Source organism: Carassius gibelio, chromosome B8 (assembly GCF_023724105.1).
Source record: "Carassius gibelio isolate Cgi1373 ecotype wild population from Czech Republic chromosome B8, carGib1.2-hapl.c, whole genome shotgun sequence".
NCBI classification, from domain to species: domain Eukaryota; kingdom Metazoa; phylum Chordata; class Actinopteri; order Cypriniformes; family Cyprinidae; genus Carassius; species Carassius gibelio.
The window spans coordinates 24,500,848-24,526,980 of NC_068403.1; the positions used below are offsets into that span (position 1 = coordinate 24,500,848).

Sequence of the window (26,133 nt, forward strand, 5' to 3'; positions counted from 1 at the left end):
TCTCATCGCCTGGCGCGGGCCCGCTGCGTCACGGTGACGTCGCGGCGTCGCTGAGATGACGATGTCAGTGGTAGTGGTAGTGGTAGTAATGTGCGGGCTCGTGCCGCCGTTTCACATCTCCACGCATCAGCCGTGCGTTTAAACCTTCCCAGCGCCGCCCCTCACGCATGGAGTTGCGCACCGACACGGTCCTGGCGAGTCTGGAGATGTCGGAGGTGAAAAGCGACGGCGGATCGTCGGAGGGCGACGCGGATTACGAGAGTTTGCCCGCTCACGCGTCCCTGTGCACGCACATGACAGCGGGCGCCGTGGCCGGAGTGCTGGAGCACACAGTCATGTACCCCGTGGACTCGGTCAAGGTAACTCCGCGCAGACAGCAGGGTTTATAACATTCATCAGGGTCTCAAGTGTGCTGTTAGCAGCCCTGGACAGCCCTGTAGCCGTCAAGCTAACTTTTAAAACAAAGTTCGGCTCGATCAGCATGGCAAATGACCTGATGACTCAAACCTTCTCAAATCGGTCCAAAACAACAACAACAACTAAGTTAAACCAGCAGAGTCGGCCATGCTTATTTTTTTTGCGCGTGTGTGTGTTTTAAGCTCTCTGTGCAGTTTACGAGTTTAGTGCACTTCCTCTCCAGACGCTGCTAAAGGAGCTCAACTCCTCACCTCATTTTTCTCTCTGTACAGTCATTTCAAGGTTTTTAGGTTCTTAACACATTCAGGGTTTAGTCGATTGAAATACTATGTATTTACAGTGCAGAATAGCTTGCTACAATAGTGTTTTAACACTCATAATTGCTACAAGTCAATGGTATACTCTTACTGTAAATACAAAAAAAGAGCACATACTCCGTCATCAAATCATAAATAAGATATCTTAGTTTTGCGTTTGTGAACTAAGTAGGAGACTTATTTTGTCAAAAAGCAATGTTTAATTGCACACTTGTGGTGTATTATAAAAAAAAAAGAAAGAAAAAAAACTACTTGCAGATAATATTAATGAAATAAAACTTAAGTGCACTTAAAGAGAACGTTTATAGCTATGTTTCCTAACACACTTAAGTCTACTTTCTAAAAGTGTACTTAATAATCATCTCAAATTAAAATTACATTTTAAATAATTTTCTTTAAATAATCTTTTGACATGCTATAAAGTATACTTATTTTAATGTTGACTAACATTCGACAGCACATTTAAAATTAATTTTAAATTAACAATTGTTTCTAATTACATGACTTGCCAGTTTTGATGTAAATGACATTAAAATATATTTTAGTTTACCAGAAATGCTTGTTTTCACATCCATAACCATATTTCAAAGACCATAGAATTATAAAATTACTTTTAAAGATGAACCTAAGCCCTATTTAACAGGGTCAAATGCACTCTCAATAACTGCATTTAATATAAATTTAAACTTTAATACAATTTTATTTAATTTTAAATAACATCCATTTAATTGTATGTAATCTTAACTTTGAAAGAAATAAACAAAATAACTTTTTTATTATCATAATTCCGACAATTTTCCCTCACAATTCTAAATTTATATCTCACAAATTAAACTTTGCTTCTACCAGTTTAGAGAACAAAAAGTTTTGACAAATAAATAAAATTTTGACAAATAAATAAACTTCAAAAATTGTGAGATATAAACTCAGAATTCTGAGTTTGTTTCTTTACAATTCCGGGTTCCCATTTGACAATTCGGAATTCACCATTTATTCTGAGAAACAAAAACAAAAAAGTGAGAAAACATGTCAGAATTGTGATGTAAAAAGTTGTTGTTTAATTCTGTGGCAGAAATGGCCTTCCATACAATTAGCACTGAAGTATTTCTTTTAAAAGTGTCTCCAAAATAAGAACTCTTTTTAAATGTATGCTTAAGTGTACTTCCTTTTCACAAGGGCTTTCCTATAGACTTTCTGAAGTATATTTATTACAAGGATAGTCTGCCCTTGAGTAATCTTGGGTTTAATGGGTCGAAGTCATAATGGTGGTAGTTTATGGCTCACCCTTTTCCCTGGGTGTGAACTTATGACTTTGTAGTTAGCAGCTTAGATCTTTGACCACTAGGCCACGGTCTCCTCGAATAGATGAAACAAACGAGTTAAGTCACTGTCAGCATGACTTGTCTTGGTCAGATTCATTATTCCAGATACATTTTTTGAGGAACAAAAGGCTGTCTCTTTTTCTCCCCTTTGGACATATTTTATCCAGGGTGAAAGCGTCGTCTCATGATGTTGAGTGGAAATACCACTCAGGTGATTTTGTGCATGAGTGTAGCGCTAATCTTTGGGCTAGCCTCGTTTCAGTTTTAAAACAACAGTTCATTCAAACATCAGCCTGGCAGCGAGTTCACTAAACTCTGAATTCTAGCTCTGTCTCTTCACAAACCAGTTCCCGGAGTTTGTTACGGCGGGACAAAAGTGTCCTAACTTTGTCTTTTTGTGAGCTTGTGAGTGAAAGTGATCTGTCACTGTGCCAGATTGAGCTCTGCATCTCTTGTGTGGGACTTGCGTAGGCTATTGTTATCGTTTCCTTAGTGGCTGCCAGATTTCACTCATTTGCTGGTCGCCATAGTGCTACACGTTTGAGAGCCGCGTACTACGTGTCTGGACAGCACATAGCCACAGAGATGCGTCTCATGCCTAACCAACCAGAGGCCCCTGGACTTTACCTGGAAGGAATTGGGCTGTAATTGGTTTGTGCGTTCGTGCGTGTTTGTGTGTTAGTGATGGTAGACACAGAGAGTAAACTGAAAAAGTCATGAAGGCAGAAAAAGTCAAGTTTTAAAATGTTAATAATACTCTCTATCTCTCTATATGAAATATTTAAATATTTGTTTAAATAAATGTAACACACACAAGTACATATATTACATGATTAAAAAGTTTATAAACATATAATAATAATAATAATAATAATAATAATAATACATTTTCATACTCATACATAATTAAGGTTTTAAAGTGTAATGTGGTGCCGCTCCACAAATTTAAGCTTTTCCTTACAAAAAGCTGCTGCTGCTAATTTTCGACTAAAGTCCTTAAAGGGGGGGTGAAATGCTTGTTTTCACTCAATATCCTGTTAATCTTGAGTACCTATAGAGTAGTAGTACATCCTTCATAACTCTAAAAAGTCTTTAGTTTTATTATATTCATAAGAGAAAGATAGTCTGTACCAATTTTTCCCGGAAAAACACGACCGGCTGGAGGCGTGACGTGTGAGCGGAGCTAAGGAATCACGAGCGCCAGTAGGCTTTTGCATTGAGAGCATTTGGAAGTTGCGAGTACCTTGAGGAAAAAAAAACATCATCCAAAACAAACCATGGATAACAGTCGGATTCAGCTGTTTATTTATGATCCAGAATCAGATCCCGAGGCTGAAACTGAACGAGAGCAGCAGCAGCAACGTCTCGCTCCGAGCGGGGCTCGAACCCAGGTCTCCGATGGGAGGCGGACGCACTAACAAGGAGGCAGAGATATTTGAAGCAGTTTTACTCACCGCCTGCGGTTCCAACACACGATCGTGACCCTTTTTCATTGGGATTGCATCATCCTTAAGAAATAAACGATACGCAAATCCGTCGTCAAACTGGGCTTTGTTTGTAAAACAAGCATCTTCGAAATGCAGGGAACAAACAAAAACACTTGCACAACTCCGTTGATGCTCTGTAAAAATAAACTCCATCCACTGGTCCCTTAATGCTGTTTTTTTTTTTGGTAATCTGTGCAGGGTTGTCTTGCCCTGGCAACCAAAAACACACTCCTTTTGTGACATTTCGCGACACTCTCGCTCTGATCAGTGAAGTCTGTTGTGCTCTCAGTGCTCTGCTATACGGGAGCGCGCGCTCTTCCAGCAGAAGTGCCCTCAGGACTAGGGATAGGCATTCGATTAAATTTTCTTAGTCGATCGTCGGGAGAATTAACGATCGACTATCGATTAATCATTAATATTTTTATAATATAATTAATTATTTATTTTTGCAGCGGAACCTGCAGCTGCTAGCAGGCGTTCTTAAACAGAGACCTCATTTGTTCCAAAATAATAATAATGATAAAAGAATCATGTTAAACAATAACATAAAAAAACATTATAATACTTAGATCTGACAGATTTTGTCAAAATGTAACTCAAAACTATCCAAGCCAGAAGAAAAGGCCAGATATTAGCCTTCCTAACAATTACTCTAACATAACAAATTATGCTACTTAAAGCCTCATGAAAAATAACTAACTTTAGTAACTAGCATACAACTTCTGCACGTCAAATCTACGGATTTTTGTTGAGAAATACCGTATAAGCATGTTGACATGATCTGGTGTCAGACGCGACCGCAACCATGGTGACCGTCAGTCCAGCCGCCGAAAACACCCGCTCTGAGGGACCTGACGTTGCCGGGATGCACAGGTACATCATTTGAGTTGTGGCCGAGTTGTACTTAAACACCCCATCGCAATGTTTGCAGTTAACTAGTTCACTTTTTAAATCAAAATGGTCCCACGCCACACTTCGCCGTGACATCTTCATGATTATTCTTTGAAATCAAAACGGAAGATCACAGATAACCGTCAAATATTGCACCCTGGTGGTAAAATATTTAATTGCTGCCACACAGTGAAATTAATTTAATTGCTTCAAGACTCACACTACGCAACGCAACCTGCATTAGATTAAAAAAAAATGCTTTAGATTAATCGATAACAAATTAACATGATCGAGGAAAATCTTAAAGATCAATTATCGATCATCGATTAATCATGCCCATCCCTACTCAGGACCCATATAAGGAACTTCCGCTCCATCTAACATCACACAGAGCCATACTCGAAAAAAACTTTCCGAAACTTGTGACAAACTGGAAGGGGTATTTTGGGAACAAAAATACTCCTTCAAACGTACAACTTAATTTTTGAAACTTTGTCTATGTTTAGCATGGGAATCCAACTCTTTAATAGTGTAAAAAACTCAGTATGCATGAAATAGCATTTCACCCCCCCTTTAAAGTTAACTGCAAGTAAGCAGATCTTTAACCAGCTGTGGCACCAAAAGCCATGTATGACAGTTTCCAATGGTACTATGCTATTTGTTTTTTTCTTTCAGTAAGTGAAGCAACACGTCATAGTTTGCTAGTAATATATAGTACATATATGTCCATAAGACTTTGAAATATCTGAATTTAAGCCTTACCTGTTGTTGAATCTTCTGAAGGTTTTGGCTTTGGGTTCTTCACATGCCGCAGCAGCATTTTCCACCGCACCAATAACACGGGGCTGCCCGCGGACGTGCCTGACTTTAAATCGGCGCCACTAAACACGGATATCGGCTGATGCCGATATATTAAAAAAAATTACCTATTCCGATATATTGGTCAACCTCTAATTAAAAAAAAACTGACATTGTGTTCTGAAGACAAACTAAGATTTTACAGCTTTGGAACAACATTGGGATAAGTGATTAATGACAAAACTTTCATTTTGGGGTGGAGTATCCCTGTAATGTTGAACTAATGTTGAATTATAAACGATTATATTACCCCTATTACAGGAGATAAGGTTTGACCTTCAATGATTTGCGTGACAGACTAGTAAATAATTTGTCATACAGCCAGAAAAAAATTTGCTTTAAATACTTCCTCTTTTTTGCTTTTGCATGGTTTAAAAAAAAAGTGCCTTCAGGAACAAGGGAAACAGAGATTTGTTAGTGATGTTCATAAGTGACTGCTTCAATTTCATTGGCCATTTTAAAGCAGACAAGTGTGCCTTAAACTTTGTCAATTCAGTATAGTTGGTAATTAAATGTCCTGTTGAAAACTAAACAAATGTGATGCTGCAATTCTGGAGACCATGTGTCTGTTGTAGTGATTCAGGCTGTAGGGAAACTGGAAATTCCAGTATGTGAGAAATAATTGGGAACTTGCCAGCTGTACAAGGCCCGTCACTTTCTAGAAGCAATACTTAAGAGCATTTCAGGACACTTGGTGTGCTTTTCCATATGACCTTTACTCACACACACTTACTGTCTCTGCATGGACAATGAGAAAGGTGCACATGGTGCTTCTTTTTCAAGGTTTAACATGAGGTGGCTTTCCATTAATTCATTTTCCATAATTAAATGTAGAGGTGACATGAAATTGACCCTATTTATGTTTTCAGCAAATCTGTCACATTCCACTTTTCTCAATTTAGTCAATGTCATGTTACGCCCAACTTTTGTTTCCCAAAGAAAGAATATTTGGTTTCACTCTAAGATGTCATATTATGGGAAGATAATTGCATTGCAAAGGACATTTAATATGGTCTAACACCCACTTTAATGTGTTGGTAGTCTGTAGTCTGTGACTGAAATGGATCTTTAACGGATCACGTGGTTCTCAGTGTTTGGTAATATTGTGATGCATGTACAGTAAGAGACAGGGTGTGATTCAGAGAGATGCAGCAATAGCAGAAGAACCAGAATAGAGAAACAGGATGAATGACGCTGCTTTTTCTTGTAGTTGCGACTTCATATTAAGATGAAGAACTCTTCATAAAACCGATAAACGACACTTACAAAAAAAAAGAAGAGCTGATTGCCGTGCATTATTCTCCACAATAGTTGTGTTTCATATAGGCTTACACAAATTATATGATGCGGTGATTTACATGTATTCAATGTATTCAAACTTTATTTAGGCAACCACGGCGTAGTTTCAAATGAAAGAGTTTGTAATGTAAGCTGTGTTTATTTTATTAGCTTGATTCATTTTGGAAATAAAAATCTACTATTTTTTTTTTTTTTTTTATGAAATAAAAAATGAGGTGTAACAATTGTCTTTAATTTTTTCCTGTAGTCTTATAATAATAATAATAATAATAATAATAATAATAATAATAATTCTTTACGTTTATATAGCGCTTTTCTAGGCACTCAAAGCGCTTACATAGACAGGGGGTATCTCCTCATCCACCACCAGTGTGCAGCATCCACCTGGATGATGCGACGGCAGCCATAGTGCGCCAGAACGCCCACCACACACCAGCTTACTGATGGAGAGGAGAAAGAGTGATGAAGCCAATCAGTAGATATGGGGATTGTTAGGGAGGCCATGATGGTCAGAGGCCAATGGGTGAATTTCGCTTATATATCTGTCAATGAATTTGTTCATGAATCAAATATTATTTTTTCACTCTGTGCTATACATGACAGAGTATGAAAGTAATAGGCCTACTAAAATATGCAGACATCTTTTTTTATACTGTATAAAAGAAGAAAAACAATCCTGTCAGTCATGGTTTCATTAGCCAATAGACCCGTTATCCCGGGTTATACCATGTTTTTACAGTTAATCCCATGTCCAACAGAAAAATACATACTCGGCCGTTAGAACCTTATAATTCCAAGGGGCTGAAATCTTTCTGTAAATAGCTATGCCTTGTCTCCAATCGTGACCATGTGTGTATTTATTTGTTGGACATGGGATTAACTGTAAAAATAATATAGTAAAAAATATAAATAAACAAAATGGATCGGCATTAATCTAATACCCCCAATTAAATAATTTAAATAAACATGACGGATAAAGTCAAAAAGACTTTTAAGCTAATTCTGTCAGAGTGATGTGTATATTAATAATTTCAGTTTACAGTGCAACGTCTGCATATCAACCATGTTATTTAGGGATGCACGATAAATATCGCCCAATATTTAATGTGCATTTGTCAGTAATGCCGGTTCTGTAATCAGCAGTAAATCTCTACACGCTGCACCAAACCATGATCATATTTTGTACAGATTGTCAGTAAACAATGGCTCTGTGTAGCAAATGTCACAATGTCACAAATCTAGTATTCACTATTGATGCCACTGAAAGCACGCAAAATTGGATTACATTGGAAAAAAAATTACATACTTTTACGTTAACTCTTTTATTTAACATTACTAAAACACAACATTAGTGGGACTTGGCCTTCAAATAACACTCACCTATACTCTCAATGCAAGCATTACTTTTTAAATTCACAAACAGGCCAAAAATATTTTTTAAAACCATCATCATAAACAACAATTATTTAAACCAATAGCCTATAATGTAATATGTAATAAATAAACTGCAGTTTCATTGGCAGGTGAAAGTTGGCAGCTGGTTTAAACATTGGGCCTGATGGTGGTGACTAGAGGGTATAACCAGTAATCGGTGTGGAACGGATGGGCTGCTGTGAGTCCCTCCTCATGGCTGATGGGTGGGTTAGGGCAGAGGTCATAATCTCACATGTCCAGAAGGGTGTGAATGTGAAGGAGTGTCTTTTGCATTTGGGAAGGGACGTTTTGAAATTGATTAACAGGCCGTTATTCACACACACACATGTGAGTACAATACACACTCAAATTCCTGTCATGACTGTCACCCCTCCTCTGTGACAGTTACTTGATAGTAACCAGTTCAGTTTGTTAAAAGGTGCAAAAATTTAGATTACAGCAAGACCAGTCTTTCCACTTCCTGCTAAACTAAAGCAAACTAACTTACCATGGACTAACTTAGCTATGCTGTTTTATGTTTCTCATGTCAATCTGCATGTATTTCATGTTCATGTGTAATAATATGTGGAAAACATACAATAAATCTGTCATTATTTCAAGATAAACCACTTAAGAGTGTTACAGTTTGTTGTAACAAGATATTTAGGAATTGCAACATAATACTTTTTATTTTTGTATTTTTATTTTATTTTTATTGCAGTGTCAGAATAACCGTGTGACTGTGTGTTTTGTTTTGCGGACATAAAAAAAGTCCCAAGAAATGTCTTGAGGCTGTCTCCTTTTTTTAATGAAATATTTTTGTGTCTCAGGTAAAGTGTGTAACCCATTCAGGTCTGGAGTTTCAAATATATTCATAGCATTACATGTCCTATTTAACTATATTTGAGGAAACTATATTGGCTTAGTTTTTCCTGTGGCATATGTATCTGTTATTCTGCTTTTTGTTTGCTAAAGCCCTCCAGAATGCACAGAATTGTAGGCTTTTTCTGAAATAGTTGAAGAAGTTTGTAAAAGTAATGCAATGTCCGAACTCTCCATAGCGCATTCTCAACAGCCGGTGCATGACACGTCGTCGTCGTCGTCTTGCTTTACAGTGGATCGCAAACTTATAAGTGCATTACTGGCACCTATTTCTCAAGTGGACTATTGAAAATCCTAATTAAGATAATAGAGTTTCAATGGTCCATTTGAGAGATAGGTGGTGGTAATGCACTCTTGGACATTGTGTGAATCAGAGGTAAAAAGCAATAGAAATACTGTTCAGTTTCTTGCACAGACCGATCGTTTTGTGTCTTTATACATCAATGTATCGCCACAAGCAGCAGGATTTAATTTGGTTTTGTATGTGTATGTTTTTTTTTTTGACTCTCAGCCGTGATTCTCAGTTACTTCCATTATATGACTGACAGACTGCAACAGTTTGAGTTAAAAATCTTAATTTGTATTCTACTGAAGAAACAAAGTCACCCACATCTTGGATGCCCTGAGGGTAAGCAGATAAACATCAAATCTTCATTTTTGGATGGACTATCCCTTTAAATCTGTTTGGAACAGCTCAGTCCATCCTGATGAATGTTTTCAGGCAGAGGTAAAATATGAAGGACAAATGGGACAAAAAAAAAGGAAAATAAAAATGATTGAAAAAAGTATTTTGGTTTGGTTTAAACTTGTTTTACATGGACTATATAGACATACTTCAATTATTCTTTCACTCCATTATCTGACATCATATGCATGTTGCAGTCAGTATCTCCTTCTGTTATAAAGCAATCTCAAATGCAGTAATGGCTAGATATTACAGATGTATTGAGGAAATTGTTCTAACAAGTTATACTGTATGAGTTCATTTCAGTGAATCATTTGAAATTGTTCCAGAATGATCAGAATAACTATTAGACAATTAGACTGAATCAGAATGATTTTTAAAACATTTACAAATAATCACATGTGGTCTAAAAGTCTGGGAAGCCAGTATAAAAGGATACTCCCTCCCAGAAGAATTGTTAGCAAGAAACTGGTTGGTTTTGTTGCTCAGACGTTTGAGTGGGCTGTTTTGGGGGCAGAATAAGCTTCAGTTTGTGGATCAGGCTTTATTCTGATAGTTTGGCTCCTGTGGGCCTCGGTCTGTGTATGTTGTGAGGATTCTTGCCAAATCATTCACATTAAACAAAGCATGTTTTTATAACTGAGCCGAAATGTTGGCCAAGCAGAAAGATTGACTGCTTCTATCTCTGTCTACATATTGATGGTATTTCCTTCCCCTTTTGTGTTAACAATTTAACCATCCTTTTTGTTTCTATCAGAAAATATCTATTTTTAGGGTCTCTGTAATTATATATTTTCTGGTGGAATTGAATAAAACACCATAACATCAGAAATTTGTTTGTGGCCTACACAATGCCAGACCTGATCTTCATGATATGGTCTTGTTCCTAAACTTTGTTTGTGAATGTTTTTCTGTAAGTTTAGTTTTGCTTATCAATTGTTGCTCCTTTTTATGGTTAATAGACTTATTCGCTGCTGTCTTTCTGTCCACAGACACGTATGCAGAGTTTACAGCCAGACCCAAAGGCTCAGTACCGCAGTGTGTACGGTGCACTGAAGAGGATTATGAGGACAGAGGGCCTCCTTCGGCCCTTGAGGGGCCTCAACATTACTGTGCTGGGGGCCGGTCCCGCACACGCACTCTATTTCGCCTGCTACGAGCGGATCAAGCGCAGCCTTAGTGACGTCATACAGAATGGAGGGAACAGTCACATCGCTAACGGTAAGAGAAGGGATTATTCTGTGAGGTCTTAAAGGGATAGATCACCCACAATTAAAACTTGCTGTTAATTTACTCATCCTCAGGCCATCTGATATAGAGTTTTTCTTGAGTAGGACAGTATACAAGATTTTTTTTTAACTGGTTTATATATAATTTATAATTCATACATAATTTTCTTCTCTTTTCCCACTTCAGGTGTGGCAGGAAGTGTTGCCACTGTCCTCCACGATGCTATCATGAACCCAGCAGAAGGTATTCTTCGACAGTCAATGATAAATCTTATATTTTAATACTTTTAAGTACACTGTAAAGTGGTTTGTTTTGGGGTCTTCAAGATTACGCCCAAGAAATTCCACATTTCATTAACAATAATTTTATCCAGAGATTCATATTTTAGTTTTACAGATTTACTTTTTTTTTTTTTTAAGTTATTTATTTAAATAAGATTTTCAACATCTGCATTTCCTGCATTAAGCCCTGTGAGAAAATCCTGGTCTAGACATTAGAAAAATATGTATACGAAAATATGAGTTCTTATTATTATATTATTATTAGAATTATTGTATCATATGTAATTAATAACAGTAAATATAAATTTTAATGAGCATGGAAAAACTCAATTACAGTGAATTGACGGTTGGCTGAAATAGCTGTGGTCCTTGTGAATATTATTATTATTTTTTTCTAATTATGTGTTTCTTTCTTTAATGGCAGATTTCAGTAAAATACTAGTACAGTAGATATAATGCAAACAATATTGCTGGATTAAAATAATTTACAAGTATTTGTAAACACAAAATGTGCATCCTTTGACAACACTTTTGATTGTGATATTTTTCACAAATGAACACATTTACTGATGTATTTCAAGTCGCAGAATAAAACAAGGAAATATATTGAGCTTGTTTCAAACAAATACCTTAATTTAGGCAATTAAACGAAAAATCCAATAAAAAAACTGAACGGGAGGTGCTAAAATGCAAAGTTGTTTTCAGGTTTTGGCCTACAAAAATACATCATGTCTTGACAAATATGTGTTTTTAATGAGCAATTACAGTATATTACTAGCAAATATGATTTGAACATAATTGCTGAATAAAAAAATAAATAAAATAAAAAACCTTAACACATTAATGTTTTTTTTATTATTAACGGTGTTGGGAAGGTTACTTTGGAAATGTAGTAGGTTACAGATTACAAGTTACCTTCTTCAAAATGTAATAAATAGTATAACTATTTCAGTTACTTTATTAAAGTAATGTACCAGATTACTTTTAATAATTTTTTTATTACTTTTCTACATTTCTAACAGATGTTTTCAACTGTTAATCATTTTGAAACAGTGGGCAAGGTTAACCTTGCAATAGTACTCAACACTGATTACTGTCAGACTTTAATCACTTAAATTCTGATTATAATAATTTCATTTTAATGCACATCCAGCACAAAATCAGACTTTAAAGGGGCATAACATACACAGTTTCATACAATCTCATGTTAACCTTGAGTACCTATGGAGTAGTACTGTATCCTTCTGGGAAAAATGCCCATACAAGGACTTCCAATCCAATCCCTAGGCCTGTCACAATAACACATTTTGCTGGATGATAAATTGCCCAATAAATTATTGCAATAAACGTTAATATTGTCGTTCTAAGACCAGTTTTAACTAATATAATGAATATGAATATGAATAATAATGCAGGTATACCTTTTCAAAGATCAATAAACTTTTATTTCTAAAGAATATTTAACACTGAAAATGGAAAACATTTTAAATATCCACAATAAATGAACAAAACAACAAAAAACTATAAAAGCAATGGACTGTCAATCGCTGTAAAAAAAAAAAAAAATGCTAAAGCCCTCCACTTGAATAAATACCAAAAACAATAAATGAAATGGATGTAAACAACATTGCACTTCAGAATTTTTTTTACATTAGGCTCAGGCATAAATAGTGCCAGTTATGACCTTTGTAAACAAACTAACAAAGCCTCAACAGGCCATATGCAGAAAACTTTTGAAAAATAATTTCTCCAGCATAAAGCTTTGTTCAAATAAAGCAAAAGTGAATTGCCGTATATGTCCACCAAGGACGAGAGAGAGAGAGAGAGAGAGAGAGAGAGAGAGAGAGAGATTTTATGGCAGACTCAGAGCAAGAAATACCAACATTTTGACTTTGTGTGGCTAAAATTACTTGGCCTGGTACTCTGTGTTTCTCCACCGCAGGAACCAGGAACTAAATAAAGTTTCAGGTAAAAAAATGGCCCTCGGAATCCAACATGCCAGCGAGCTAGGTAGACGTACGACTCCAAGCTCCTGCCACAAACAGCCAGATTTCTAGTTGAGTATTATCCGAGTTTAGCCGTGGCAACAAAGATTGTGGATTTGTCATGGCAAATCTAAGAACCACATAGAAAAACATGGATAATACTGAGGAAACTCCTGACGGGAACGAAGCTAGCGCTAAGCTAGTGGGTGCAGCTATCATGACCAACGAAGAGGATAACGTAACGCTCTCCTCTGATTTAAATTACTTAGAGAACCGCAATCTACATTTAGTCAACTGGCCTGAAAAAGTAGAAGGAAAAGATGTGGTAAACTTTTTGGAAAAGTGGCTGTTTGATGTTTTTGGAGCATCTACCTTTCCGAGTCCAGTAGTCATTGAAAGAGCACACAGAATCAGCAAGCCACCGACAAAGCCGCAACTGTACCCACTAATCCTGATCCTGAAATTCCTTAATTTCCGCAACTGACAGAGAGTGATTCAAGCCACCAGGGAGATGGGAACAGTGAAGTTTGAGGAACACAAAGTGATGACTTCTCAGTAGCGGTGAGGAAACAACCAAAGGAATTCGATGATGTGAAGAAGCGTCTCCAGACATTGAACATCTCATACAGATTTGTTTATCCAGCCAAACTGAGATTGCTGTATAAGGGTCAGTGGAAGATTTGCGAGATGGCAGGAGATGTACAGAAATGTATACAGGAATTCGGAGAAGCGTCAGGAGAGTAATGAAAAGATCCTAGTATTTGACTAAAAGGTCAAGCAGTTTTATTTATCAATGCTGATATCACAATCAATGTATTTCTTGATCGGTTTAACTCGGATGTGTAAACGGACAGTATTAATCTGTCAAAGTTAAAACATCATATTTAACCTGACTCATTCTGAGAATGAATCAGTTCAACTAATATTTGAGGGGAGATGATCTTATATTCATTGTTTACTGGCTGTTTGTGGATAGGCTGATGCTTAATGTTTTTTTTTTTTTTTTTTTTTACTGGCCAAGGATGGGTTCCTAGTTGTAGGACCAGACCATCCTGTTGAAGAATCTTTGCAGTTTGGTGGGAAGGGGGTGAACGCAGAGTTGTTCTGTTCAAGTGCGTTCAAGAGTATGCAAAATCATAGCTCAGTGCATTTTAAGTTTTTTTTTTTTTAACCCTAATGGATTTTTATTTTATAATCTATTTGTTGCTATCCATTATGTGTATGATCATAGAGTTATGGAAAAGTGCTGTTGTAAAACATGTCAAGTGAATCTCAGATAACATTTATTTCCTGGAATGTTAGGGGGCTAGGTAAACTTTCCAAGTTAAAACAAGTCATGACTAGACTTAAGCAATTTAAAACACCTATCGTGCTGTTACAAGAAACTCACCTTTTATCTGGTGAACTATTAAAAAATATGTAGAAGGTGGCTGGGCCAAGTATTCTCTGCTTCATATACATCTAACTCAAGAGGAGTAATGATTTTGATTCATAAAGCCATTCCATTTAAAATTTTAAAAGTAATTCCAGATAAATCTGGTAGATATCTGATTGTACAAGGCACTATTATAGATAACACAATTACCCTTGTGAACGTGTATGGGCCCAATTCTGACAGTCCAGAATTTTTTTTTTAAACTTGTTCTTAACTTTGGTATCCCAACCTGGAAATTTAATCATATGATGTGATTTTAACATAACATTAAACCCAAATATAGATAGGTACAACAGTAAAGACACAGCTCACATGCAAAGTAGGAAAACACTTTATAGTTTCATAAAATAACTAGATTTATGCAATCCATGGAGGAATATTCATGCTATAGTTTATCACTAAAATCATATTTTCACTAATAGACTACTTTTTGATTTCTAATAATTTATTTCACAAGATTTTTGACTGTTCCTATGAGTCTATTGTGATTTCTGATCATGGCCCAGTTAAACTTGGAGATAGCAGGTAAAAAACTTTTAAGGGACCTTGTAAGCACACATTTTATGAATATGGAGAGAAGTCAGACTTTTAGCGTTGCAGATTAAACTAGATTGTATTCGAGTAAAGCAATAAATAGCATTTACACAACAGCTGAAAATCTGACTTCAGATGCAACGGAGATCAATGAAACTTTCACCAAATATTTCCAAGCATTATGTACTGCAGAATCTACAAGTCAGGGTATGCAGCAATATATATTTTTAGATAATCTCTAGATTCCATCTATGGACCGTGAAGCCAAAAGACAAATGGACGAACCCTTAACTAGTGAAGAAGTTTTAAATGCCATAATGAAGATGAAAAGTGGTAAAACAGCTGGCCCTGATGGGATACCAATAGATATATACAAAACCTTTAAGGATAAATTAGCGATTCCGCTATTAGAAATGTATAAATAGTCTTTACTCGAGGGCTTCCCTTCCCTTTCTCTTAGAGATGCTTTAATAACACTCATCCCCAAACTTGTCAAGCCCCAAGACAGATGTGAATCATATAAAGCGATTTCTTTAATGAATTCCGATGCCAAACTTATAGCCAAGGTTTTAGCCCTTCGATTAGAGGATAACATGCCTTCCCTAATAGGAATTTACCAAAATGGGTTTGTCCGAAACAGACAGGCCTTACATAATATCATGTGAATACTTAATATTGTTTATGAGAAGAATGGCTCTACAGACTCGTGTATTTTGTCGTTAGATGCAGAAAAAACATTTGACAGAGTCGAATGGTCTTATTTATTTGATGTACTCAGACGTTTTGGATGCGGTCAGAACTTTTGCCAGTGGGTAAAGATTTTATATCATTGCCCGACAGCAGAGGTCATTACAAATAATTTAACCTCCAAACCTTTTAATTTATATTGCGGGACTCGTCAGGGTTGTCCACTCTCGCCATTATTATTTGTAATTTCCCTGGAACCCCTGGCAATTGCAATTAGAATGTGTCCAGGTATAAAGGGAATTGAAATTACAGGCCTAGAAGATCGGATTTCCCTATTTGCAGACAACATAATTGTTTATTTAACTAAACTTAAAGATTCAATACCCACTCTTAATAATTTGATTAATGACTTTGAAACATTTTCGGGATATGAAGATAAAAAATCAAGTCATCTATATTTTTTCTTACAGAGCAAGAAAGGCTGAATCCAACAGTTCAACATCCCTATAAAACCTCTATCGATGGATTTAGATATTTGGGAATCAAAGTTACTCCACAGGTGGAGGATCTGATTGCATCCAACTTCATGCCCCTGATAGCTCAAGTAAATGAACGTTTAACCTGTTAATTGTCACCATCTAATCTAATCTTGACAAACTATATATCTCGTTGGAAAGGTCTAAGACTCCCAAATATATATTTTGTTAAAAATTATGTAGGAAAAGTAATAGATTAATTTATGACAAGAGTGCACCCTGAGAAATCTACATTACAAAAGGAGCTTTGACCTTTGTTTAAAAAAAAATACTTCCTCTTTGCCTTTTTCTCTATCACATTTTAGAAATCATCAGAAGTTATATATCACTTGAAAACATAAAATATCAAAATTCATCCTTTAAAACCCATTTTAAAATCAGACATTGCATTACCATGTAAATGGTACATAAAAATCATGTTACAAAATGTTTTCAGTCATGAATTATAAAAATTTAGGTTTGTATCATGCACATTCAAGTCTATCTTCAAAAACGTGAGTGACAGTTAACTTGTTAAATAGATGGGTGTCTCTCCCTCTCACCACTATCGGAAGGGTGAACATCATTAAAATGAATAAAGTCCCTAAATTTCTATATCCGTTTCAATCAATCCCCCTAACTCAATTTTTCAAATATAAAGAAGACATTTGTTAAATTTATCTGGAACAAGAAACACTCCAGGTTTCGCTTATCGCTTTTGTACCTTCCATTCGAAAGAGGAATGGTTACAACTCCCTAATCTTTTATAGTATTTTAAGGCAGTCCAACTGAGAGCCGCATGTTTCTGGTTTGCTAGTCCATCTCATTCTCCATGGGTTCAGATTGAAAAAAAAAAGGCGCAGGAGAATTGAGTCTTGATACATATTTATACTCTGACTCTGGAGACTCAAACAAAATACAACTAACCCATTTGCTAAAACCACCATTTCAGTATGGCACGAACCACAAGGCTTGATCGTGCCTTGTCGGGGGTTCCTCGGGGCCAATGGCCAGGTTTTTTTGGCCCAACAAAACCCTTGAGGAGTGGTTATTAACAAAGGCAGAGTTTCTATAAGGATCATTTCAAAAAGCTAACATCTATAACACCAACATTTAAAACTTTAAAAAGTTTTGTGTTTGAAATAAATTGATCCAATCCAATGTGGATTATAATCACAATAAAAGACAGAAATATTTAGAAGGGATGCAAAAGACTATGCAAGCTAGGTATTAACGTTACCATAGTAAACATGGTAAATATGACCGCTGGAGAAATCAGACGTCAGCTTCTTATTCTCTATCACAATCGTGTAGTAACATATTTTATCTGTCATATGTCTCGTTTTGAGAGATTAGCTCCCCGTGGCCCATGTCATGAAATTTAGCCTAATGTTTTTGACTGAATAAGCAGACTACTTTCATAACGTTCAGCATTAAAAATAATAAATAAATTAGAAATACATTTATTTCTGTGACAAATTTTCAATAAATTATGATCAATGTATCACTTATTATAGTAAAACATGCTTTTGAATTTAAATATTTAACAAAGCATGCAAACAAACGTCTGCTTTTATCGTGTTCGTGGAAAAGCGGCTACTGCAGGGACGTCACTAGGATTGGAAGACAGGGGGGGCTTAGACCCCAAGGTTTTTGTAACTTGAGTTTGCAAAATCTTAGCACTCACATACAAGCATATGTGTGTTTTTATATATATATATATATATATATATATATATATATATATATATATATATATATAATTACACAAAGTGAGAGTACGCACACATTTGTTATGTATATACAAACTTTTATTTTGGATGCGATTAATCACGATTATAATCGTCTCAGCCCTAGTTAGAATATAGCTAGCATGTATAATAAATATAATGAAATAATTTAGTTTAGGTTATGCATAGTGCCTAGACCTGCCAACAAATGCTTATTGTTAGAAGAAAACAAACCAATCCTTAGACATAGACCACTACTGACCTCAATCACACCGGCTCCCTCAGAATCAACTGGCCTGCCAATCTCCTGCGGCTGCTTCTCTTTCTTTCTGCTAAAATATCTTCAAATACCCATCTCATTTGCTCAGTGATTTGAAGGATACAACGGTAATAGCATTAACAGGGACCCTATGACATTTAGTTTTCAGTGACCCCAACATTCTATGGGGGTTGATATTGTTTTAGAATATGCCTATTTTAGAAATGGGTTATATTACTGGCAAAGAATAAAGAGTTGTGATTAGCTTGCTAAGTAAACCATTTCTTATATTTTGATTGTTCACTCTAGCTACTAGACTACAGTTTTCCATAGCAAACCAAAATATCCCATTTCCTTTACCTCAAGAAAATGTAGCTAAAGGTTAGCAGGTAATTAAAAACAACATACAATACAATCTTCCTTTCACCATTAGCGTGTGTATCAGTGTGTGTGGGTGGGAGGGTGCACAGCGAGTTCAGACCAAACTAGAGTAACGACGAGATGAGATGAATCCTCCAGTTACTTGCAGCGCTCCGGTCTGCAACGCTCTGAAAGTTGCCGGATCACACCAATGCAACGAGACGGTGCGGTGCTTCATCTTAGCACAATGACTCTTTGTACTTCTGTCCAACTTTTTTTTTTTTTTTCAGACTTTTCAGCTATTTTTTGTTGCTGGATATATATCATTTGTTGCGTCTAAATATGAATGAGGAAATGGTTGTTGATAAATCAAATTGTTATTGTTGTTCTTATTATCATTTAGGGGGGCTTAGAAACATTTCGGGGCAGCCTCAGCCCCCCTAAAATAGGCCTAACGACGTCCCTGTGCTATACTGTTTTTAAAACCAAACCTTTGCATAGCAGTGACTGGAACCACTGGCATCTAACAATGCCTTGGGAAGAAAAAAATTAAAGCATATACATAAACCTAAATAGCAAATAAGAGTTATTGAATAAGCATGTGTCCTAAACTCCTGAAACATTTGTCTCATATTTTTGAGCAGTCAATGCAATTTGGAAAAGAAATAAAAAAACTAAAAAAAAAACTCTGTGAAAGTATTCTGATGTAACCCCCTTTGAAATTACATTTTTTGTAAGTGACTAATTTAATCTCACACAGATTACAGTTACATTTATTTTGTAATTAAATTACGCAATTCTGTTACATGTAACTAGTTACTTCCCAACTGTGATTATTAATCATGAAAATCATGGTTCATAAGACTTAGCATAGAATCACCTATTTGCATTCGCCAGAGAGTGATAAGTACAGTGAATATTAAAAGTTTTATGTAAAGTTTCACATGAAATCTTTTTGTCACTGTCTCTCTCTCAGTGGTGAAGCAGAGGATGCAGATGTATAACTCTCCGTACCGCAGCCTGTATGACTGCGTCCTGACGGTCAGTCGCAAGGAAGGCCTGGCCGCCTTCTACCGCAGCTACAGCACTCAGCTGACCATGAACATCCCCTTCCAGGCCGTCCACTTCATCACTTACGAATTCATGCAGGAACATTTTAACCCCCAGCGCCAGTACCGGCCCGAGACGCACATCCTGTCCGGAGCGGCGGCCGGAGCCGTGTCTGCTGCTGTAACCACTCCGCTAGACGTGTGCAAGACGCTGCTAAACACGCAGGAGAACGTGGCGCTCAGCTCCGCACATGTTAGCGGACATCTCTCTGGCATGGTCAACGCGCTCAGGACAGTGTACCGATTGGGCGGCGTGCCGGCCTTCTTTAAAGGCATCAGAGCACGGGTGATTTATCAGATGCCGTCTACGGCCATCGCCTGGTCTGTGTACGAGTTCTTCAAATACTTTCTGACCCAACAGGAAACACACATCCAGGAGCTGAGGAGAGACGCTCACAAGGCCAGCACTACATGAGTCCCGCTAGCACTGAATCCGTTCAGCCCATCCAAAGAGTGAGCGTGAGGATCAACGGAAGACGCCTTCGGCTCAAAGGGGAATGTAGACGCTCATTTCTTATGCAGTAGACACCCCAGCAGCTTCTGTGTTTGTTGCTAACGTATTAATTTATTGGAAGAGTTTAATGTTGTTGTTACAAGAATGTTGCACACTACAGAACGTTTCTTGTAAACATGACGGAAACAGGAAGGTAAAGATGAGTCGATGTTTTGTTTGTGTTCTCACTTGCATAACATATTTTTGATTAAGCGTGATTGTGTGCGTGTGTATTTATATATGCACACTCACCGTCTGCTCAGTGACACAACAAAGCCGTGCGGTAGAACATTTCTTATTTGATTTGATTGGCTTTTATGGACTTTTTAATATTTGAGAGGTTCAGGAAAGTTTGCTTTTAATACTTTATTATTTTTGTTAGTATTTTATAATTTAAGTCATTCCTGAATTGTGTTGCTCAAGAAGAAGACCGATTTTTATTATTGCCTAATCATCTATGAAAGCTGCCTGAGCTTCAAGCTTTGCATGTTTGGTTTTACAAATTTGATACTAATTTAATCAAACTGCTTAAATCCCATCACACTAAAGACCTTATGATTTCTAAATCCATAGTGTATGTATTCCTCTGTTAATTAACTTTACCAGTAGAAGTTAATGAGTTTTTGGTGTGATAACTTTTCCTCTTGCTTTTTAAGGGCATAGTTGTCTACGATGATATATCAGCAGTCCATCCTGTGACATAATTATGAGATGTGATCTATGCAGTGGGTTTTGCAGCTTTAGAAGTTTTTCTGCGTGTTAAAACCTTGAGAGTTGAGAGCGTGCAGCTCAAATACCTCAAACCCAGAATGAAATCTTTATTCCTTAATGAGGTTTCATAGCTGTGACAATCTCTTTGAGAGTCTGGGAGCAGATTTATTCTGTTTCCGAGCGGTTTGTGAATATGCAGCTGACTCATCCTTTGTGCTCTGCCTCTCTGTCGATCTCTAGATTCAGTCGCCCGTTCAGAATAAAGCTCGCCTTGTTTTCCAGAAACAGACCTTTCAGTCAGAGTAGAGGGCATATTTAATTTGTTACGAATGAAAACAAGGCTGTATGAGTCATGGAAAATCCAGAGAAGATGGCTTTTCAGTGTTTTGCTTTTCAGGTTATTAACAAGCAGGTGCAGGTATGACTAATTGGGCCTCTTACGCTAAGTTAAAACAGAATTTCTGTGAATTAAAGCTTTAGTTAACTGAAAAGTAAATATAATAATTTTCAAATAATTTCTAAACTGATTTAGCTTTTGTTCTTCTACAAAACATTTTAATATTCTCATAATTTTTGTCCATCCTTTGAAAGTACACGCAAACAAAATGTTCAAGCCTCAAAAAGTTCATAACGACATCATAAAAATGCTTTATATAATGAACCAATTTCATTTAGGCTTGGACTTGGACTTAATCTTACATAGAGTGCATCAGATATGGTAAACGGAAGAAAATATAGTTTTCACGTGTCAACCAAGCAGCCTGTGTTAGCTTCTGTTTAACATAACATCTGGTCAGAAGAATCGCAATCATTTCATATGGATTTATTTTCGATGTCTTTATAAACTTCTTGAAACTTGATATTTTTAGATCTGTGAATTTTCAATAGATGGACACAATATTAAAAACATCTTTACTCTTTTGGGTTTGGGTGAGTAAATGCATTTTTGGGTGAACTAACCCTTTAAATTGACATTCAGTCCAATGTAACGATGTTTGCAAGGCTTTACGCAAACAATTCTCTCCTCACATTTCTCCATTGAGACCCGATATGTCAGTTTTGTAGTTTTGCAAACGAAAAACTAGTTTTTATACCCATCAAATTACATAATGCACATGCTCTCAAGGTCTTTGAATTTGCACTGGAATCACGCACAATAATCACGCGAGCAGAGGAATGGATTTGTAAATAGTGTAGTGTGGAGTTGTTGATTTTGACAACTTTGATTTGATTCTATTTTATCAGATTTTTAGCTTCTGATTGAGAAGATGCTTATGTATCCTATGCAGGACGTCCTGTTTGTGGACCAACGGATGAAACGCACACCAGAAGCATCCTGCAGCCTTGATATCACAGCGCCAGTGTTTCGTTTGGCTCTTCGTGTTAGCATTCATTGATCGTTTGCCAATGTTCTGCGTCTTTGCAATCTATGCAGACGACAGGACGGGACGGTGTGAGAGAGGTTTTAGTGCCATCAAATGATTAATCGCGATTAATTGCATGCAAAATAAAAGTTTGAGTTTACATAATATGTGTGTGTACTGTGTATATTTACTATGTTATTATAAATACACACACATACAAAAGATATTTACATGTATATATTTTAATTTATATATAAATGTACTCTAATTTTTCTTAAATGTATGAATGTGTATATATATATATATATATATATATAAATGTGTATATATATATAAATGTGTGTGTATGTATATATATATATATATATATATATATATATATATATATATATATATATATATATTAGTATGCGCACACATATATTATGTATACAAATACTTTTATTTTGGATGTGATTAATCGTTTGATACTTCGCTGTGTTCTGTTTGGTCTGTGCCTTTCCTGTGTCCTCTCTCACTTCCTGTTCCCTTGGACTTTTACCCTCGGTCCTCTGTTTATTTCATCTCCGAAGGTTTGGGAAGTTCCTAATGCCGGTCCAGTGAGATGTGTTTATTTGCCTTCTGATTAAATGCTTATTGGTTTAGTACTTGATTTGCTGTGTGTGACCACTGTTTCTTTTCTCTGAGCATCTAGGAACCAAAGAAATGGACTTATTCTCTCACTACCATTACAGTATAGCTTATATATCACTAATTACACATTTGACCTTTCAGATTGAGGAAGAATGATGGTGGCGTTTGATGCATTGAGATTTTATATAGCGATGTGTTTTAGGTTTTTCTTTTTTAGGATGCCTAGTTTGGTCATTACAGCCGGATGTGGTGATATTTCTCATGAGGGGTCACGGAAAACCGTTTTTTTTATTATTATTATTGATTGACTGAGTACAGATTTCCGTTACCCTTTGGCTCTGTGTTGTACTTTGGAAACCCCATGGGTTTGCTTCTTCTGGGTCCAGCATTTTTAAATGCTTTCTAGCTGTAATTGCTCTGCAAAACTATAGCTGCTTCAAAATAATGCACATTGTATTTGAAACCATTTTAAATTGTGTAGGTTTTGCTTGTGGGTCCAATATTAACAACATTCCGTTGTTGATCTTTTCTGATCATCACTACCAACCATGCTCTGAGAAAACATATCTTATTCTGATATTTGCCACATTTCAGTGAAGAAGTGCAGCAGTGTTACTCTAAACGTGTCTTGGCCCGCTCTGTGCGCACAGTGTAGAAGAAGTGGGGAGATTTGGAAATACAAAAATAGTGCCATCTAGTGTACGCAAGTTATTTTTTTTTTTTCTTTACTGCAATGAATATGTAAAACGTAGACTCTAAAACTGTTTAGTGGAAATGCTGCTACAGTTTGAAACACTGGAGCTGAAATAAAATGCACAATGATCAAATGGCACACGTCTTATGTGGTGTCTTTGTAACTTTACATGAATGTTTGTCATGAATGCATTCTGACATAAAATCATATGTCACTCTTATGAAGATTGAGGGCACCTCTCTGTGGTCTGAAGAGGGCGCTGTTGTCCAGAGAATATGACTTCGTTTACAACAAGGGCAGTTTTTTTTTTTAGGAGTCAAATAAGGATAAAATCATGGTTCATATAAAAGTGAAATTTTTAACATAAAATACAACCAAATTTTTTTACGTGTATATGTATTATCAAACTATAAAGAAATATTTTATTCTTATTTTTTGTAATACTCTATATTGTTTTTATTAATATTTAGTTTTAGTATATATATATATATATATATATATATATATATATATATATATATATATATATATATTTTTTTTTTTTTATTATTATTTTTTTTATTTTTATATATATATATTTTTTGTTGTTGTTGTTTTTTTTGCCTTGGCAACAAGCTCTTACACACACACAAAATCAAGTTTTATATGAAAAATAAACTAAATGAAAAGACTTTCACATCTCCCAAATGTGACTTTATATCTTGGAATTGTGATTTTGTAACTTTATTATTATTATTTGTATTTATTTTTTGCCTTTTCAATGAAGTTCTGTTCAATATGCTTTTGATCCCATGCTGCTGTAGCATAAAGTCATGTATCCATGTCTTTGGGCCATACAGACAATAAATAATCAAAACTGTATTTTTTTTTTAAGGCCTTGGCTGATTAATACCTTGCGTTTAGTTATTAGTCACCTGCTGGAAGCCTGAGGTCCTGATGGACAGAAACTCTCAGTCGGTTTGGCTGCGTCTCTCCAGAAGCAGTTCTTGATCAGTCCTGCAGTGAAACATCTTCTGTTCTCCAGTTGTGACACATGTCTGAGGACACGTACACACTCCCCACACACCGCTCGGCCTTGTTTGGTGTTTTGGTTTGCTCTTGTCTGAGATGGTTGTTTATCTGGGAGGTATAAAAAGATAGTCCTTCATCATCCTGTGCTGAAATGTCCTCATAACCATCCCAATCGCTCCATCTGCTCACGCTTATCCTACATCACAGATAAAGCAGGTCAAGGGTCCAGGTCTTAAGTCTATGTTCATTCCCTCACAGAACAAATGCAGCAGACACGTATTGTTCTCCATCCATCAAAATCATGAGTCATCTCTACGTCCTCTTCTGAGGTTTTAGACTTCTAAGGGGCCGTATTACAGAAATATCCTAAGTCCAAAGTTAAGATCTGACTCTACCATGATACTCAGGGAAACCGTTATGGTTTCAGCTCAGATAGGACTGTAATTGTTAGAATCTGTTTCTGTGGCCGACTTTGAATCACGGGGGTGTGCTGTTGAACATTGTCTTATCAGTTTGGGCAAATTTGTCACGGCATATTGCAGCGCTGACAATGGCTCTCTTTGTGGAGGAGGTGAACGTGCCCATCACCGCAGCGGAGGAGATTCTGTGCTTGTTTTGCCAAGCCTCAATGGAGGTCATAATGGTCTTACAACTACACTGTGCGCTCAATCTTAAGAGCCAATCAGATCAGCATATGATATGGATAGACAAAATTAACTTCAATCATGTTAAATTCATTTTATTGTACACTGCAAAAAAGTAATGCTCTTCAGTATTTCTGTCTTGTTTTCCATATATATATATATGGAAAACAAGACAGAAATATTCTTAACATTCTTAAAGATTCAGAAAAGATTCTTAACATTCTTAATACAAGAAATATTTACTTGCGAAGCAAAATAATGAGACATTAATATATTTTACTGAAATTAAACGATTTTATGCTTAAAACTAATATCTGCCGAAAGGGGAGAAAAATAAACTTATTTTAAACAAAAAACAATATTTTTCTTACCCCAAATGACATGCTTTTAAGCATATACTTACATAATTCTAACTTTTATTTTGAAAACCAGACTTAACCGCTTAAGATATTTTCCTTCTTAAGTCAATTTATTTTGATTTAAGAATGTTTATATTTCTATTTATTATGTAACGATTTAGGTATCTATAAGTAAACGTTTAAATAGGCAAACTGTCAGGGATTGGTAAGGGAGGAACTCAAGTGCAGACAGGATTCTCAACACAAAAGGGTTTATTTACAAAAAGGGAAAACAAAAACCCACGAGGGGGAAAACAGGACTATGGCAGATACAACAAATACTAAATAGGACTGATTAAACAAGATAAACAAAGACTCAAAACAGGAGAACACTAACTACAAATAACACTCACGGTTATACAGGATACAATATCTCAAAGGGGAATACTCTTTCACAAGGCTGACAGGTAGGAACACATATGAGGAACACACACAAATGAACCAACGAAAGACAGAGCACACTAGGAGATCTAAATAGGGGAACAATTA

General features: G+C 36.2%; 1 protein-coding gene across 1 annotated transcript; it reads left to right on the forward strand.

The window, feature by feature from the left end:
• Positions 1 to 22,429, forward strand: slc25a37 (solute carrier family 25 member 37). Its single transcript, XM_052562438.1, has 4 exons — positions 1 to 359; positions 10,564 to 10,792; positions 10,988 to 11,044; positions 19,564 to 22,429. Exons 1-4 carry the CDS (start codon positions 168 to 170, stop codon positions 20,109 to 20,111), a joined length of 1,026 nt encoding a protein of 341 aa, XP_052418398.1. The 5' UTR covers positions 1 to 167; the 3' UTR covers positions 20,112 to 22,429.
• The last annotated feature ends 3,704 nt before the right edge of the window (positions 22,430 to 26,133 follow it).

Excerpts from the sequence above, each read along its gene's own strand:
- slc25a37 (XM_052562438.1), top strand. The coding sequence starts at position 168 with ATGGAGTTGCGCACCGACACGGTCCTGGCGAGTCTGGAGATGTCGGAG. Across the intron at positions 360-10,563 it reads ACCCCGTGGACTCGGTCAAG|ACACGTATGCAGAGTTTACA; the intron begins GTAACTCCGCGC and ends TTCTGTCCACAG. Across the intron at positions 10,793-10,987 it reads GAACAGTCACATCGCTAACG|GTGTGGCAGGAAGTGTTGCC; the intron begins GTAAGAGAAGGG and ends TTCCCACTTCAG.